This window comes from Oncorhynchus keta, chromosome 6, assembly GCF_023373465.1.
Source record: "Oncorhynchus keta strain PuntledgeMale-10-30-2019 chromosome 6, Oket_V2, whole genome shotgun sequence".
NCBI lineage: Eukaryota > Metazoa > Chordata > Actinopteri > Salmoniformes > Salmonidae > Oncorhynchus > Oncorhynchus keta.
The window spans coordinates 35,533,798-35,553,197 of NC_068426.1; the positions used below are offsets into that span (position 1 = coordinate 35,533,798).

At 44.0% G+C, this 19,400-nt stretch overlaps 1 protein-coding gene across 1 annotated transcript in view; it reads right to left on the reverse strand.

The window, feature by feature from the left end:
- The window catches only part of LOC118385691 (GDNF family receptor alpha-2-like), an 87,627-nt gene that overhangs the window by 37,584 nt on the left and 30,643 nt on the right, over nucleotides 1-19,400 (reverse strand). Inside the window, exon 3 of the mRNA XM_035772900.2 lies at nucleotides 16,190-16,267. Coding sequence (XP_035628793.1) covers nucleotides 16,190-16,267 — 78 coding nt within the window. The remainder of the gene's footprint in view (nucleotides 1-16,189; nucleotides 16,268-19,400) is intronic.

Here is a 19,400-nt window from a genome sequence, read left to right on the forward strand (position 1 = left end):
CTAAATGACCAAAAGTATGTGGACACCTGCTCGTCAAACATTTCATTCCAATATCATGGGCAATAATATGGAGTTGGTCCCCCCTTTGCTGTAATAACAGCCTCCACTCTTCCAGGAAGGCTTTCCACTAGATGTTGGAACATTGCTGCAATTACTTGCTTCCATTCAGCTACAAGAGCATTTGTGAGGTCGGTCACTGATGTTGGGCGATTAGGCCTGACTCACAGTCGGCGTTCCAATTCATACCAAAGGTGTTCGATGGGGTTGAGGTCAGGGCTCTGTGTAGGCCAGTCAAGTTCTTCCATATCGATTCTCGTCAACCATTTCTGTATGGACCTCACTCTTTGCACTGGGGTGTTGAAATACTGAAACAGGAAAGGGCCTTTCCCAAACTGTTGCTACAAAGTTGGAAGCACAGAATCGTTGAGAATGTCATTGTATGCTGTATTGTTAAGATTTCCCTTCACTGGACTGCTATAGGATGAAGCATGATTCATCACTTCAGAGAAGGTGTTTCCACTGCTCCAGAGTCCAATGGCAGTGAGCTTTACACCACTCCATATGACGCGTGGCTTTGCTGTTTTGTTATCTTAGGCTTGTGTGCGGCTGCGCGGCCATGGAAACCCATTACATGAAGCTCCCGATAAACAGCTCTTGTGCTGACGTTGCTTCCAGAGGCAATTTTAAACTCGGTAGTGAGTGTTGCAACTGAGAACAGACGATTTTAACGAGCAATTGTTGCTCCTCGACGTTTCCACTTCACAACAACACTTACAGTTGACTGGGAAGCTCTAGTAGGGCAGATATTTGACAAACTGACTTGTTGGAAAGGTGGCATCCTATCACGGTGCCACGTTGACAGTCATTGAGCTCTTTAGTAGGACGATTCTACTGCCAATGTTTGTCTATGGAGATTGCATGACTGTGTGCTTGATTTTATACACCTGTCAGAAACCGGTATAACTGAAATAGCCAAATCCACTAATTTGAAGGGATGTCCACATACTTTTGTATATATAGATTATTTGTGTGTGTGTGTGTGTGTGTGTGTGTGTGTGTGTGTGTGTGTGTGTGTGTGTGTGTGTGTGTGTGTGTGTGTGTGTGTGTGTGTGTGTGTGTGTGTGTGTGTGTGTGTGCGTGCGTGCGTGTGTGCGTGTGCGTGTGTGTGTGTGTGTAGATAGTATATTTATGTCGGATATACAGGGCGCATTTCAATAATTGTCTTCCCGCTTAAAATAAAGGTTGGAATAAAAATAAAATGTGTAGGCTTATATTATAGGGTTGTCTTGCGCTCGTCTCAACAGGAAAAACATCACATCAGCTCTCTTCTGAGAAATATTTATGCATAAACACAAACACAACTGCACACACATACATACACACTTTCTCTCCCTCTCTTTCACACACATATTTGCATCAGAGCTGTCTATATTGATGCGTCTCAGTGTTTTGGATAAAGAAGTGTGTTCGTTGGTGATTGTCTCTCCGCTGTCTCCTCAAATGTCCTTTGTCACGCACACACATGCACACACACACCCTCTTTCTCTCTCTCTCTCTCTCTCTCTGTCACGCTTAGCCTTTCCCTCCAATCGATTGGTAACAGTCTTGTCTAAGACATCCTTTAATGTTCCACTCTTCTTTCTTCCTCTTTCTTCTGCACATGCTATTTAACACTCCTCTATATCATACTCTTATCTTTCCCTCCCTCCCTCCCTCCCTCCCTCCCTCCCTCCCTCCCTCCCTCCCTCCCTCCCTCCCTCCCTCCCTCCCTCCCTCCCTCCCTCCCTCCCTCCCTCCCTCCCTCCCAATCTGTCTCTCTCTACCTCTGCATCCTTCTCCCACTCTTGTTGCCTCATCCCTCTCTCTTTCACTCTCTCCCTATCCCATTCTCTCTCTTTGTCTTTCAGCTCTTTCTCTCTCTTTGTCTTTCAGCTCTTTCTCTCTCCTGTCTTCCCGTCCGTCTTTCAGCTCTTTCTCTCTCTTTGTCTTTCAGCTCTTTCTCTCTCCTGTCTTCCCGTCCGTCTTTCCCCTCTCTCCTCTCTCTCGCTGTCTCTTTGTCAGTTGCCGATCTCTGCATGGTGAGTGGATAGTGTCCCATCTAGGGTTGAGTGGGCATCTTCACATGAGGTCATTATAAATCCAATCAGACTGATAGGATCCTTTTATCTCTGTCTGTAAGCTCATCACCTCACTCTAAACAACAGACACACACACACAAGTACATACACTCACACACACACCGGCTTGCACGTACACATATACAAACACACACACTGTTGGAGTCTTCTGACATTTAAAGGGGCAATCTGCACTTGCTATATACATTTTTAGACACTTAAAGGGACATTTCATCTTGGCTCTGTCACTGCATACTATGTTATTCAAGTTTTTGTCATAGACATCAAAATGATCCACACCATGCATAATGAGGTTTGTTTTTCACTACCGTTTGTCATCATGCCCGTGTGGTGTTCTGTGCTAATTACAAACAAGCACAAAAAGGAGTTATCTTTTCTACATACCAGAGATTAACCACCATGCTGCCAGTGGCTTGCAGCGATGAAGAAGGATGCTTACAAAAATGATCAGAGGGATTTGCAGGCTGAATGGACTGGGAATACACTTTGACGCCAGCTGCGAAGTGATGCGATACCATCGTTTTTTCCCCTTCACAACAAAATGGAACATTCTCGATTAGAGGTAACCTAATGTTAGCTAGCTAGCTACAGTGCTGGATTGAACTCTGAAAGCCATCAGTTTATCATATAGCTAGCTATCTTTTGGAAACACACTGTCAATCAATTTAGCCTACCCAGACAGCAAAACACGTTCCCTACTGTTTGACCAAGGCTATAAATTCCTACCACCAACAGAGTTTTCTGTTTTAAGATGTGATTTGCATCTCTGGCGGGGAGCCCCCTCTCATAGGACAGCTATAAACCCTTGGCAGGCTGATTTTGAGTCGCTGCCATTTAGCCTCCACTCAGAGGACAGACATAAGCCTTCGGCCAGCCATCTAGCCATGAGTGAATTTGAAAGACAATAGCAAGGAATTTCTGTAATCTCAAATTGGGCCTGCCACCTTCCAGCTAACCACAGCCAGCCAGAGACTACAAGCAGTTTTTTTGTTGTTTCTATAAATACCTTACATTTGTCGTCATTTTAATTTGATTCGATGTATTTGCCAAATGTAAAAACACAATACAACCACACATCTGGACATAGTGCATTTAAAAACAGAGGATACCCTTAATCATTTTCAGTGTAAGTTCATTCATGATATATTGATTAAGCCCCAAAACAGCCTACATTTTGCCATTGATTTAATGACTATATTTTCAAGGCAATACCAACTGTTCCTTTGCAGCCATAAAGGATTTTGCTTTGATAAGAGATGCCACTCCCTAAACTGCCTCACCCACTTGAATAAAACAGTTGATGACTATCAAAGGCGGGTGGGCTGTGTGAGGCCATTAACGGCAGGAGCACTGCAGCCTATCGCGGGTACCACGTGAATGAGGCCATGGTCAGAAAATAGACAATTGAAATGTCCATGTTAGGTGTGCTACGCTAGCCAGTCTAATAGAGATCGATACAATTAGTGGGGTGGTTAAATTGTGTATTTTGCTGTAGGTGGTACAGAATCTGATTCCACCAGTATTTGCTTCCAACCCTTAGCTCTGCACAAGGTGAAGGTAATTTTAGCAAAAATATTTACAAGCTGATGGCTAAAATAGCTCAATTTACAGTAAGCATGACCAGTGGTGTCTATTCATGGATGCCATTTTTTCACCCAAAATGTAAAAAAATATTTTAAAAAAATACATCGAATTTTATCATTTGTCTCTCTTTATTTAATCATTTTCCTTCAATTCGCAAGAGGCTGAATGTATCTCACCAGTGGAAGCATCCAAGCAAGCGAAACAGTGCCCCTCTGTCTCTATGTGTACAGTAGCTCATCTTTCTGATGCTATCTGGCCAAACAGAGTATTGACATCGTTGCTGCCCATAGAATTAAATGCAAGGGAAGCCAGCAAGCATTTGGCCTCCCTTGATATATTTTTGAATACAATAATAGCCAATCAGTGTTGAGCTAAACTGAGTAAGCTCAACTGTGAATGGTCCTGGCTCACCCCAAAAAATTGTCAACGGAAGCCGATTTGGCATCTCACCAATAACATAAAATCAAAATCATTGACAGAACTTGAATTGTAGCATCTCGTTGTTATTTGTTTCTTCGTCATCTTTGTCAAATGGTGGACCTGTTCAGATGATGCACTGTCATACATGGATATTGTCCAATCCATAGTTGCTGCTTTCTATTATTTCAATGAAGTCTGCATTGCTAAAGTGTTTGGTATCCATAGACATTTCATTGGGAGGATGTTAAGACTTTGAACTGTGACCAATAATAGTGGAGAATTAACTTAATATACCCACTTTTTACCCTCCTTTGCCAAAGTAATGTTGTATGCATTAAGGTTTCTGATATACTGTAGGGTAAAATCTGACTCATACTCTCAACCCTGAAAGTAGAGAGGTCCACACTATGTACAGTAGGTGGTGGCACCTCAGGATTGGTGTCCCCCCGCGGGACGGTTGAGCTAATGCAGGCTAATGTGATTAGCATGAGGTTGTAAGTAACAAGAACATTTCAAAGGACATAGGCATATCTGATATGGGCAGAAAGCTTAAATTCTTGTTAATCTAACTGCACTGTCCAATTTACAGTAGCTATTACAGTGAAATAATATTTTTTTATTTTTTTTATTTTTCTAGGCAAGTCAGTTAAGAACAAATTCTTATTTTCAATGATGGCCTAGGAACAGTGGGTTAATTGCCTGTTCAGGGGCAGAATGACAGATTTGTACCTTGTCAGCTCGGGGGTCTGAACTTGCAACCTTCCGGTTACTAGTCCAACGCTCTAACCACTAGGCTACCCTGCCACCCCAATACCATGCTATTGTTTGAGGAGAGTGCAAAGTTATGAACTTGAAAATGTATTAATAAACCAATTAGGTACATTTGGGCAGTCTTGATAGAACATTTTGAACATAAATTCAATGGTTCATTGGATCAGTCTAAAACTTTGTACACTACTGCCATTTAGTGGCCAAAATCTAAATTATGCCTTGAGTCTTATATTGGCCTTTCTCTTGCATTTCAAAGATGATGGAATGCATGTCTTTTCTTTGTTTTATCTTTTACCAGATCTAATGTGTTATATTATCCTACATTCATTTCACATTTCCACAAACTTCAAACTGTTTCTTTCAAATGGTATCAAGAATATGCATATCCTTGCTTCAGGTGCTTGGATACAGGCAGTTAGATTTGGGTATGTCATTTTAGGCGGGGAAAAAAGGGTCCGATCTTATAATTAATAACCCCCACAGAAGAAGTTGAAGAGTCCAACATCAAGGCAGAATCACATTAGTGGAAACATTGTTATCAGAGCAAGCCTGGTTGTAGCTAGATAGTTTTTTGGTGCATCAGGGACAATTTTAGCATTTTTGCCAACCCTTTTCATAATCTTTATAATCTTTAACCTAATTCTCCTAACCTGCCACATTAATTCTCCTAAACTGCTTCTATCCTTCTACGAAAAGTAACTTCTGCTAGTCAAAACCGTCAGATCTGCCCTGAGAGCAGTCTGAGTATCCACTGATGCCATACAGCAACCAACAGAAAGTTACCATTCTCGGCTAGGAGCAAGAAGAATGGCGATTGTGAATTTTAGGGGAAAAAATACACAGGCTTTTGGAACTAAAGAACAGATGTAATTGTTTGTAAACTTAGCAAAAAAATAAATGTCTCTTTTTCAGGACCCTGTCTTTCAAAGATAATTTGTTAAAATCCAAATAACTTAACAGATCTTCATTGTAAAGGGTTTAAACACTGTTTCCCATGCTTGTTCAATGAACCATAAACAATTAATGAGGCAATTAAGGTCACAGTTAGGACACTAAAGAAGCCTTTCTACTGACCCTGAAAACACCACAAGAAAGATGCCCAGGGTCCCTGCTCATCTACCTGAACGTGCCTTTGGCATGCTGCAAGGAGGCATGAGGACTGCAGATGTGGCCAGGGCAATAAATTGCAATGTCCGTACTGTGAGATGCCTAAGACAGCGCTACAGGGACACAGGACGGACAACGGATCATCCTCGCAGTGGCAGACCACGTGTAACAACACCTGCACAGGATCGGTACATCCGAACATCACACCTGTGGGACAGGTACAGGATGGCATCAGTGCTCAGTGCTCAGACTGTCCGCAATAGGCTAAGAGAGGCTGGACTGAGGGCTTGTAGGCCTGTTGTAAGGCAGGTCCTCACCATACAACAGCAACAACGTCGCCAGGTCCTCAACCCACAACAACAACGTCGCCAGGTCCTCAACCCACAACAACAACGTCGCCAGGTCCTCAACCCACAACAACAACGTCGCCAGGTCCTCAACCCACAACAACAACGTCGCCAGGTCCTCAACCCACAACAACAACGTCGCCAGGTCCTCAACCCACAACAACAACGTCGCCAGGTCCTCAACCCACAACAACAACGTCGCCAGGTCCTCAACCCACAACAACAACGTCGCCAGGTCCTCAACCCACAACAACAACGTCGCCAGGTCCTCAACACACAACAGCAACAACGTCGCCAGGTCCTCAACCCACAACAACAACGTCGCCAATGGGCACAAACCCAATGGATTCACGTTTATCATTGAAGGAATGAGCATTTCACCGAGGCCTGTACTCTGGAGCGGGATCGATTTGGAGGTGGAGGGACCGTCATGGACTGGGGTGGTGTGTCACAGCATCAATGGACTGAGCTTGTTGTCATTGCCGGCAATCTCAACGCTGTGTGTTACAGGGAAGACATCCTCCTCCCTCATGTGTTACTTTTCCTGCAGGCTCATCCAGACATGACTCTCTCAAATGTTCTTTCTGTGTATACGATCCATTCGGAACAACCCAGGATGCCACAGATGAGGGGATTCAGATTCAGGTCATCCGGTGGTGGGAGAATACCTAGGATAGGATAAGTAATCCTTCTCACCCCCTCCCCTAAAAGATTTAGATGCACTATTGTAAAGTGGCTGTTCCACTGGATGTCATTAGGTGAATGCACCAATTTGTAAGTCGCTCTGGATAAGAGCGTCTGCTAAATGACTTAAATGTCAAATGTAAATGAGAAGGCGGCGCACAAGGGAGAGATGGATCCGCCGCAGTGAGGGTCAACATCAAGTCTCAGACCACCTGTCTCATAGCCAGCTTCCACACTCAAGCCACAAGACTGTTCCAACAGCTGAATCCTGGACTACGACACACTTACCATTTATTCATATTCTGTACACATTCAAATACAATTTGTCTACCGGACCAATGAAATTGTTATGTCACCTTACTGCACTAGTATTGTTTATATGCTGCTACGGTACTGTACCTTCTGTCACTCACTATGCACATGGGCAAACAATGTCCGTACTACTGTCTATCCCTGTAGGCTATTTAAAAAAAGACATCTTATTTGTAGTTGTTATTTTCTTTCATCTGCCTCTTGTACTTGATTTAGTTGAGTCTTTTTATGTTTCTTTTGTATGTTATATTGACTATGTCTATACTATGACTATATAACTTTGACTACTTTGTCGCTTTTGTCGCCCTTGAATTGTGTGAGAAGCCTGCAAGTACATTCGATTTGTTGTCACCAGTGGATCCACGTGACCAGGACTTTGTGTTCTGATATGTTTTGCACATAATCATTTACAGCACTTTTCCAAAAGGCCATAGCATCCAATGAATCGTAAATAATAAAAAACAATAAATATGTTTTACGTAAATAAGTGGCGACAGGGATTAGGGCATGTCGTTGGCTTGTCGCTGAAAAAGCATCCCGCTTCGGACTTGCATCTGTTGTGTCGCCGGTCGGGAGAAGGGGAGGGTGAAAGGCGGGTAGGTTGTGTGAGGGGAAAACGCCATGTTAACAGCAAGAGCACGGCAGCCTATCGCGGGTGCCCCATGAATGAGGCGATGGGCAAAAAGCTGTCGCATGGCACTTGACCACTCTGGAAGGATGCCGGCCTCCCGAGTGATCATTGCTAACTGGGTATGCCATGGTAGCTACCAGTTTCTGGTTATTTTTTGGGGAACATATCAAGAGGGTTTCAAGGTGGTGAGGAGAGATGAGGAGGGGTATGAGTGGTGAGGAGAGATGAGGAGTGGTATGAGTGGTGAGGCGAGATGAGGAGGGGTATGAGTGGTGAGGCGAGATGAGGAGGGGTATGAGTGGTGAGGAGAGATGAGGAGGGGTATGAGTGGTGAGGAGAGATGAGGAGGGGTATGAGTGGTGAGGCGAGATGAGGAGGGGTATGAGTGGTGAGGAGAGATGAGGAGGGGTATGAGTGGTGAGGAGAGATGAGGAGGGGTATGAGTGGTGAGGAGAGATGAGGAGATGTGAGGAGGGGTTGCTTGTTCTAGGTCCCAAGAAACAAAGAGATCTTCTGTTGAATCTGACAATTAATCTTAATGGTTGTACAGTCGTCTCAAATAAAACTGTGAAGGACCTCGGCGTTACTCTGGACCCTGATCTCTCTTTTGAAGAACATATCAAGACCATTTCGAGGACAGCTTTTTTCCATCTACGTAACATTGCAAAAATCAGAAACTTTCCGTCCAAAAATGATGCAGAAAAATGAATCCATGCTTTTGTTACTTCTAGGTTAGACTACTGCAATGCTCTACTTTCCGGCTACCCGGATAAAGCACTAAATAAATTTCAGTTAGTGCAATTTCAAGGTTTTACTGCTAACCTACAAAGCATTACATGGGCTTGCTCCTACCTATCTTTCCGATTTGGTCCTGCCGTACATACCTACACATACGCTACGGTCACAAGACGCAGGCCTCCTAATTTTCCCTAGAATTTCTAAGCAAACAGCTGGAGGCAGGGCTTTCTCCTATAGAGCTCAATTTTTATGGAATGGTCTGCCTACCCATGTGAGCGATGCAGACTCGGTCTCAACCTTTAAGTCTTTACTGAAGACTCATCTATTCAGGAGGTCATATGATTGAGTGTAGTCTGACCCAGGAGTGTGAAGGTGATCGGAAAGGCTCTGGAGCAAATAACCGCCCTTGCTGTCTCTGCCTGGCTGGTTCCCCTCTCTCCACTGGGATTCTCTGGGATCTCCACTGGGATTCTCTGCCTCTAACCCTATTACAGGGGTCAGGAGTCACTGGCTTACTGGTGCTCTTCCATGCCGTCCCTAGGAGGGGTGCGTCACTTGAGTGGGTTGAGTCACTGATGTGATCATCTTGTCTGAGTTGGCCTCCCCCCATGGGTTGTGCCGTGGCGGAGATCTTTGTGGGCTGTATTCGGCCTTGTCTCAGGATGGTAAGTTGGTAGTTGAAGATATCCCTCTAGTGGTGTGGGGGTTGTGCTTTGGCAAAGTGGGTGGGATTATATCCTGCCTATTTGGCCCTGTCCGGGGGTATCATCGGATGAGGCCACAGTGTCTCCTGACTCCTCCTTTCTCAGCCTCCAGTATTTATGCTGCAGTAGTTTATGTGTCGGGGGGCTAGGGTCAGTCTGTTATATCTGGAGTACTTCTCCTATCTTATCCGGTGTCCTGTGTGAATTTAAGTATGCTCTCTATAATTCTTTCTTTCTTTCTTTCTTTCTTTCTTTCTTTCTTTCTTTCTTTCTTTCTCTCGGAAGACCTAAGCCCTAGGACCATGCCTCAGGACTACTTGACATGACGACTCCTTGCCCTCCCCAGTCCACCTGGCCATGGTGCTGCTCCATTTTCAGCTGTTCTGCATGCGGCTATGGAACCCTGACCTGTTCACCGGACGTGCTACCTGTCCCAGACCTGCTGTTTTCAACTCTCTAGAGACAGCAGGATTGGTAGAGATACGCTTAATGATCGGCTATGAAAAGCCAACTGACATTTACTCCTGAGGTGCTGACTTGTTCCACCCTCGACAACTACTGTGATTATTGTTATTTGACCATGCTGGTTATTTATGAACATTTGAACATCTTGGCCATGTTCTGTTATAATCTCCACCCGGCACAACCAGAAGAGGACTGACCACCCCTCATAGCCTGGTTCCTCTCTAGGTTTCTTCCTAGGTTTTGGCATTTCTAGGGAGTTTTTCCTAGCCACCGTGCTTCTACACCTGCATTGCTTGCTGTTTGGGGTTTTAGGCTGGGTTTCTGTACAGCACAGCAGATATCAGCAGCTAAATCTGGTATCCATCAATTACACTCTTGTCTGGAAAACACTATGTTACTAAAAAATAGAGTTGCCGATATAGCTAACTCACTCTCTGTGTGTTGGTAGCAATGATGAATGTGTATAAATAATCTTTGGTTGGTTAGTTAGTTGGTTCTCAGTTGGCTAGCAATCTTGCTGATATGCCTAGTTAGGCGCCGACAGAGATGGCCGCCTCGCTTCACGTTCCTAGGAAACTTGTTTTTTTACGTGTTATTTCTTACTATAGTACCCCAGTGATAGAGGAATTCTAAATTCCTGTATGTTTTATTGCCAAAATCAATTTGCACTCATTTCTATTTCATTAATGAGTTGTACGTTCATTAATTATGCATGAAGTAGATTGAGACCAGTCTTAAAAGCCAAAGGTAAACAGCGTTTATTACAAGAGAGTACTAAATGCTTACTATTTTTATTTATTTATTATTATTTATTTTTTTTAAAGCCAAAGGTAAACAGCGTTTATTACAAGAGAGTACTAAATGCTTACACACATTTCCACAGGTTATAAACTGAAAATGACGTCAGCGTTTTCCAAACGTTCCATTTCACAAGCAGAGGGCCCTCGCGTTATCAGCACGAAGTCAAGGCCAGTCAGCATAAATCAACATTCTCGACAATCTGGAGATGGCCCGTTCCCACCACCTGGAGATTTGTACAACTGAATGAACTAAGGAACAGACCTTCATTGTTACTAAACTCCTGACTACATTATATACAATTGGGAAAGGGAGCAAGAGAGAAAATTCACATGTACAGTACATTATAGCATTTGGACTAGTCAGTTCTGATTGGAATGTATACATAATTAGTCATTTCAACCATAATTTCCTCTATCACCCAGGTCATCTTAGGTTTCATTACATACAGTCGAGAAGAACTACTGAACATAAGAGCAGCGTCATCTCACCATCAGTACGACCAAGTATATGACTTTCGCGAAGCGGATCCTGTGTACTGCCTTTCACCCAGGACAACGGAATGGATCCCAGCCGGCGACCCAAAAAAACGACTTCGTAAAAGGGGGAAACGGAGCAGTCTTCTGGTCAGACTCCGGAGTCGGGCACATCGTGCACCACTCCCTAGCATTCTTCTCGCCAATGTCCAGTCTATTGACAACAAGGTTGATAAAATCCGAGCAAGGGTAGCATTCCAGAGGGACATCAGAGACTAACGTTCTTTGCTTCACGGAAACATGGCTCACTGGAGAGACGCTATCGGAATCGGTGCAGCCAGCGGGTTTCTCCACGCATCGCGCCGACAGAAACAAACATCTTTCTGGTAAGAAGAGGGGCGGGGCGTATGCTTCATGGTTAACGTGACGTGGTGTGATCACAACAACATACAGGCACTCAAGTTCTTCTGTTCACCTGATTTAGAATTCCTCACAATCAAATGTCGACTGCATTATCTTCCAAGGGAATTCTCTTCAATTATAACCACAGCCGTATATATTCCCCCCCAAGCAGACACATCGATGGCTCTGAACGAACTTTATTTGACTCTTTGCAAACTGGAATCCATTTATCCGGAGGCTGCATTCATTGTAACTGGGGATTTTAACAAGGCTAATCTGAAAACAAGGACTCCCTAAATTTTATCAGCATATCGATTGCGCAACCAGGGCTGGAAAAACCTTGGATCACTGCTATTCTAACTCCGTGACGCATATAAGGCCCTGCCCCGCCCTCCTTTCGGAAAAGCTGACCACGACTCCATTTTGTTGATCCCTGCCTACAGACAGAAACTAAAACAAGAAGCTCCCGCGCTGATGTCTGTTCAACGCTGGTCCGACCAATCTGATTCCACACTCCAAGACTGCTTCCATTACGTGGACTGGGATATGTTTCGTATTGTGTCAGACAACAACATTGACGAATACGCTGATTCGGTGATCGGGTTCATTAGAATGTGCGTTGAAGATGTCGTTCCCATAGCAACAATTAAAACATTCCCAAACCAGAAACCATGGATTGATGGCAGCATTCGCGTGAAACTGAAAGCCCGAACCACTGCTTTTAATCAGGGCAAGGTGACCGGAAACATGACCGAATACAAACAGTGTAACTATTCCCTCCGCAAGGCAATCAAACAAGCTAAGCGTCAGTATAGAGACAAAGTAGAATCTCAATTCAACAGCTCAGACACAAGAGGCATGTGGCAGGGTCTACAGTCAATCACGGATTACAAAAAGAAAACCAGCCCCGTCACGGACCAGGATGTCTTGCTCCCAGGCAGACAAAATAACTTTTTTGCCCGCTTTGAGGACAATACAGTGCCACTGACACGGCCCGCAACTAAAACATGCGGACTCTCCTTCACTGCAGCCGACGTGAGGGAAACATTTAAACGTGTTAACCCTCGCAAGGCTGCAGGCCCATACGGCATCCCCAGCCGCGCCCTCAGAGCATGCGCATACCAGCTGTCTGGTGTGTTTACGGACATATTCAATCAATCCCTATCCCAGTCTGCTGTTCCCACATGCTTCAAGAGGGCCACCATTGTTTCTGTTCCCAAGAAAGCTAAGGTAACTGAGCTAAACGACTACCGCCCCGTAGCACTCACTTCCGTCATCATGAAGTGCTTTGAGAGACTAGTCAAGGACCATATCACCTCCACCCTACCTGACACCCTAGACCCACTCCAATTTGCTTACCGCCACAACAGGTCCACAGACGACGCAATCGCAACCACACTGCACACTGCCGTAACCCATCTGGACAAGAGGAATACCTATGTGAGAATGCTGTTCATCGACTACAGCTCGGCATTTAACACCATAGTGCCCTCCAAGCTCGTCATCAAGCTCGAGACCCTGGGTCGAGACCTACGACAACAAATTAAAAGTGTGTACTGTATAACAAAGTCATAGACCGTTTTGGCAACAGGAAAGACAGGAGGATGGCATTAGCGTTTCTCTACAAGTAGGGTGAGTCAACATGTTTTTTTGTACTTACACACACACACACACACACACACACACACACACACACACACACACACACACACACACACACACACACACACACACACACACACACACACACACACACACACACACACACACACACACACACACACACACACACACACACACACACGTGTAAGTAACATGGACAGCCAAATATTTCTCCAGTGTTCTAAATCAATAATCGTTTAGTAGTCCAAAAATTGTAAGAAACATTAACTTGATTGACCGTGCTGTAGGTCACGTAACTGTTTGTTTCATGCGATATGCTTTGTGGATTCCACTGGACAGAGGTCCCCGGTTTTGTGATGAAACAAAGGTGTGGGTGAATTTATTCTGCCACTGTGTCTTCTTATTGTCTCTACCTTAGGCCCATATGTCACGACGGCAAGGCATATGAACTAACAGGTTACAGAGCAAACAACGCAATTATCACAACACAGTTTGTAATAATGGCTCTTTTTTTCTGGCTTCCCCAGTGATTTTACCCACGCACTGCTACTGAGCATGACATAAAGATGAATTGGGTAATGTTTGTATGGGTTTGTGTTATGTGGTTAGAGGTAGTCTGAGGAACACAGAGTACCTTACAGACCACGTAATCAATTTAGGCTACCCCTTTTCTCTGTTTACTTTTTGTCTTTGGAAAACTCGGGTTATCTGTAATCCTTCCACAGTGTCCTGCTGAAATACACCACAGAGTAGCTGCATTTTGGGTACACGAGCACCAGGTACACTGAAAGGTATAAAATCAAGACTACAACAGTAATTACACAACCACCTAATTTTTCTCCCTGAAGATTCTCAAAACACAACACAAAGACATTACTACAACGAAACCTTCCAAGGGTTACTATAGACAAGAATGACCTGTCAAAGTCAATGGATGGGGGGTCCTATCTTGCATCATACCTATAATTTTGCGAGATTTGAAATGCATCCAATTGACATCATCATTTAAAATGTCAACCCTCGCCAATTAAAATGATTTACATTTCCTGGTGTTACATGTTTGCTAACAAGTTAGAAACGTAAAAGCTTGGCACATAGCAAGTTAACAAGCACCAGGCTAACTAGCTAGCCAACGCCAGTCATTGTGCTAACGTTTGCTGGTAAACCGTGTTATTTCATAGTTTTGATGTCTTTACTATAATTATACAATGTAGAAAATAGGAAAAATAAAGAAAAAAAAACATGGAAGGATTAGACTGGTACTGTATGTGTGAAACACATCTCACTGACTTGGACATGATTAAAAAACAGGGTCTCCAGGGTGAAATTCCCCTTTAAATTAATCATATCTATCCATTGATTCTTGAAGAATATAACTTATAGATGCCTCATGAGCTTAGTTGAACAGTCGTACCGCGTCAGAACCCAAACTATGTTTGTTTTACTCCATTGTTTGTCAAATGAATGTGAACACACTTTGTAGCCTCAAAACATGTTTACAACTATAATTGTGGTATGATTAATGGTCACTCCTTGTATCCATAGCTCTGACCATGAATTTGAAAGTGGGTCAATTTCTTCAGCCCCATCCCTCAGCTGTTTACTAAATCAGTGGCAGGGTGTCTGCTTTGCTATTGTTTGAACTGCAGATCGCCGCTTTACGGGCTCAATGCAATCTGTAGCTCTGAAGATCCTCTTTGTAGCGCGACCGACAATTATAGGCAATGCCCCCGCGGTTGCAAAGACTGCATTCCCAGCATATGTCAGTTCAATCGAAACGTACGTTTACATTTTAACATGGATCTTCCGCGATACGGATCGAATCCAGCCCTAAATGCTCAGGAGTCTGTGTGAAATACCGAAACAGAGAGAGAGTTCAAATGAAGTATGATCAATCGTCAGATAGAGTGTTTATCTTTGATGAACTGAGAAGGAATACACAAATTAAATGAAATATAAACACTCTCTCTTCCACATATACCAAGAAATGGTGGAATGTGTGTGTGTGTGGTGGATGTAATTTCTTCTATAGTGAAGCTCGTATGTCTCCTAGAGAAGCTGCAGATGACTTCTCAGTGCTTTAAATAATGAGAAATGTGAACTGGTGCAAAAGGAAATTGGAAAGAAAATAGCTTTTCATGCAGGAATGGAGGATAGCTTCAGTTACACACACACACACACACACACACACACACACACACACACACACACACACACACACACACACACACACACACACACACGCAGGAAATGGCTTCTGTTCATTCATCTCAATCAACAGGGGAGATTTGTATTCTAAGTTGCCCCTCCGTATCAGAAACAGGCCGACATACACCAACCCTGTTACCTTAACAGACATAGCAACAAGGTATCATGGTCTAACTTCAGTATTCAACATTTGTCCAAGGTGGGGATAAATGTCACATTTCGACAGTTAAGTTTAGGCATTCATTCTGACTGGTTAAGGTAAGGGTTAAGGCTCGGGATAGTTTTAAAACAGAACAAATCAAATCTAGAGCCTAACACTGAGATTGGGTTGAATGGGGAAGACACATTTCAGTTGAATGCATTCAGTTATCCAACTGACTACTTTATTTTATCTTTAACCAGGCAAGTCAGTTAAGAACATATTCTTATTTTCAATGACGGCCTGGGCCTGTACCTTGTCAGCTCGGGGGTTTGAACTCACAACCTTGCGGTTACTAGTCCAACGCTCTAACCACTAGGTTACGCTGCCGCCCCAAACTAGGTTATCCCCCTTTCCCTTTCCTTTCCTTGGAGCCAGAGTGTGCAGTTAAAGGCCTTCCTCTATCCCCATCCACAATGCCCTAGCAAGCCAGGAGCCTACTAATTGGTAATAGGTGCTCAGGTTGCCCCTAGTGGACAGTATTGAAGGCATCTCCCAACGTCCTGGGGGACAGGGCAAACGTTGAATACTGAAGTCGATCTGGTGTGACCTGCCTGGACACACACACACATCCAGTGGTACCTGAGATGATGGAGGCGTGTCTAAACTCTTCTGAGAATTCGTGGAGCTCATAGGGCGACAGCTCATAGAAGTCCTCCCCTGGAACACAAAAAAACATGAGTGAGTGTGTGAGAGAGCGAGCGTGTGTGTGTTACACAGAAACAGAGGTATTAGGAGCTTTTTAGCATGGGGATGGAACCCAGGACAGCAGCCATTAAACCGCTCTTAGAACATAAAATCAAAACGCATATACCATTTCATTTTCAATTCCAGCAACAAAGTTGCCTTACTTTTAACAGTTGACTACACATTATCAAGCATTCACACTAGACCTGACAAAGCACATTAAATTCTGCTGGTGACTCGCTACTTTGATGTTTGTGCGTGTGCGTGTGTGTGTGGGTTTGTGTGTGTGTGTGTGTGTGTGCATATGTGCGTGTACATGTGTAGGGGTATGGTACCTTAGAGGTTTAGTGAAGCAGGTGACAAGGCCCCATGTTTATTTATGAGGCTCTGAAGCAATGTTTCTGTATGTAAGACTGATTCCACCTGCAGTTACACATACAGTTACTGACTCAACCTCCCCCTCCCCTCGCCTCTCCTCCCATCTCTTTTCTACTCCATCAAATCCTTATCATCTCCTATCCTGTCTTCTCTATCATCCCCTCTCCCCACCTTTGTCCTCCAACTCTTCCTCTCCTACAACCCTCCCCTCTCACCTGACCGGCATGTGTGGTCAGCTTTATTGCAATCCTCCAACCTCACCTTGCCAATATCTTCAAGGCTCAGCTCACCAATGCCATTGCTCATCAGAGAGCTAATCCACCAACCCTTGGCCTCCTCCTCATTGCTACACTCCATTCCAAAACACACACACACACACACACACCCCTGAGGAGACTTCATTGAGGGGGCGTTCAGATTACAGGTGGGTAATTTATGTAAAGTCGCTGTTTCGCTTCCAACACACTACCTCTGATTACATGTATGAGTCTCTCTCTATTTCTCTGTGCTCATAAATATTGCTCAGGAGAGAGCTGATATTATTAGCTGACCACCTGCCTGGCTAACATCAAAACGCTCAGTCAAAACCCGTCATGATGACAGGTAGTGGGTAACGAAAACACCAATGCTCACAATGCCAATCTGGCCCTATAGTTATGGAAACACTATAAACATCGACATCACAATTAGCCTCCGCCACATCCCTGGGTATTACATTCCTGGTCTACGCATTTATACGTCTCCAAGTCAATGTTATTTTCAGTTCAGGTCTACATTAGCTGAATGTAAGTTCAATTCTAGTTCAAATTAACTCAATGTTAGTTCAAAGTTAAAACGCTTCACATTACAGTGGCTCGGTTTGCTAGAGGAAGAAAGACACAATCCGCATGTGCGTGTCTTTGTGTGTGTGTTGGTGTTGGTGTGTGTGTGTGTGTGTGTGTGTATGTTGGTGTGTGTGTGTTGTGTGTGTGTGTTGGTGTGTGTGTGTGTGTTGGTATTGGTGTGTGTGTGTTGGTGTGTGTGTGTTGGTGTGTGTGTGTGTGTGTTTGTGTGTGTTGGTGTGTGTGTGTGTTGGTGTGTGTGTGTTGGTGTGTGTGTTGGTGTGTGTGTTGGTGTGTGTGTGTGTTGGTGTTTGTTGGTGTGTGTGTTGTTGTGTTTGTGTGTGTTGTGTGTTGGTGTGTGTTGTGTGTGTTGGTGTGTTGTGTGTGTGTGTGTGTGTGTGTGTGTGTGTGTGTGTGTGTGTGTGTGTGTGTGTGTGTGTGTGTGTGTGTGTGTGTGTGTGTGTGTGTGTGTGTGTGTGTGTGTGTAGAGCAGTGGCTCCCTACCTTTTTTGGTCTACAAGCCATCAGACTGCTGAACACTTGAACTGGACTGACCACCTGCACTGACTGCACCATAGCACACATGCACTCACACATCCACACAGATATACACACACACACACACACACACACACACACACACACACACACACACACACACACACACACACACACACACACACACACACACACACACACACACACACACACACACACACACACACACACGCTCATATACATACACCTTCAGAAAGTATTCAAAACCCTTGATTTATTCCACATTTTGTTGTTACAGCCTGAATTCAAAATGGATTAAATATATTTTTTAATCTACACACAATACCCCTTAATGTCAAAGTAAAGACATGTTTTAATACATTTTTGCAAATGTATTGAAAATGAAATACAGAAATATCTCATTTACATAAGTAGTCACACCCCTGAGTCAATATGTTTGAATCACCTTTGGTAGCGATTACAGCTATGAGTCTTTCTGAGCCTATAAGAGCTTTGTACACCTGGATTGTACAATATGTCCATTATTCTTTTCAAAATTCTACAAGCTCATTGCTAGATAACCATTTTCAAGTATTTCCAAGCAGATTTAAGTCAAAACTGGAACTCGGCCACTCAAGAACATTCAATGTGTTCTTGGTAAACAACTCCAGCGTCTAATCTAATCCAATTGTATTTGTATTGGGGGGGGTTGATTTGCTGTTCAGGAGTCTTATGGCTTGGGGATAGAAGCTGTTTAGAAGCCTCTTGGACCTAGACTTGGCGCTCCGGTACCGCTTGCCGTGCGGTAGCAGAGAGAACAGTCTATGACTAGGGTGGCTGGAGACTTGGCAATTTTTAGGGCCTTCCTCTGACACCGCCTGGTATAGAGGTCCTGGATGGTAGGAAGCTTGGCCCCGGTGATGTACTGGGCCGTACACATTACCCTCTGCAGTGCCTTGCGGTCGGAGGCAGAGCCGTTGCCATACCAGGCAGTGATGCATTGTAGATTTGGCCTTGTGTTTTCGGGTTATTGTCCTGCTGAAAGGTAAATTTACCTCCCTGTGTCTTATGTAAAGCAGACTGAACCAGGTTTTCCTCTAGGATTTTGCCTGTGCTACCTCCATTCTGTTACTTTTTTATCCTGGATAACTCCCCAGTCTAATGATTACAAGCATTCCCATAACATGATGCAGCGACCGCTATGCTTGACAATATGGAGTGTGGTACTCAATAATGTGTTGTATTGGATTTGCCCTAAACATAACACTTTTTATTCAGGACAAATAGTAAATTGCTTTGACACGTTTTTTGCAGTATTAATTTAGCGCCATGTTGCAAACATGATTCATGTTTTGGAATATGTGTATTCTGCACAGGCTTGCTTATTTTCACTCTGTCAGATACTGTTG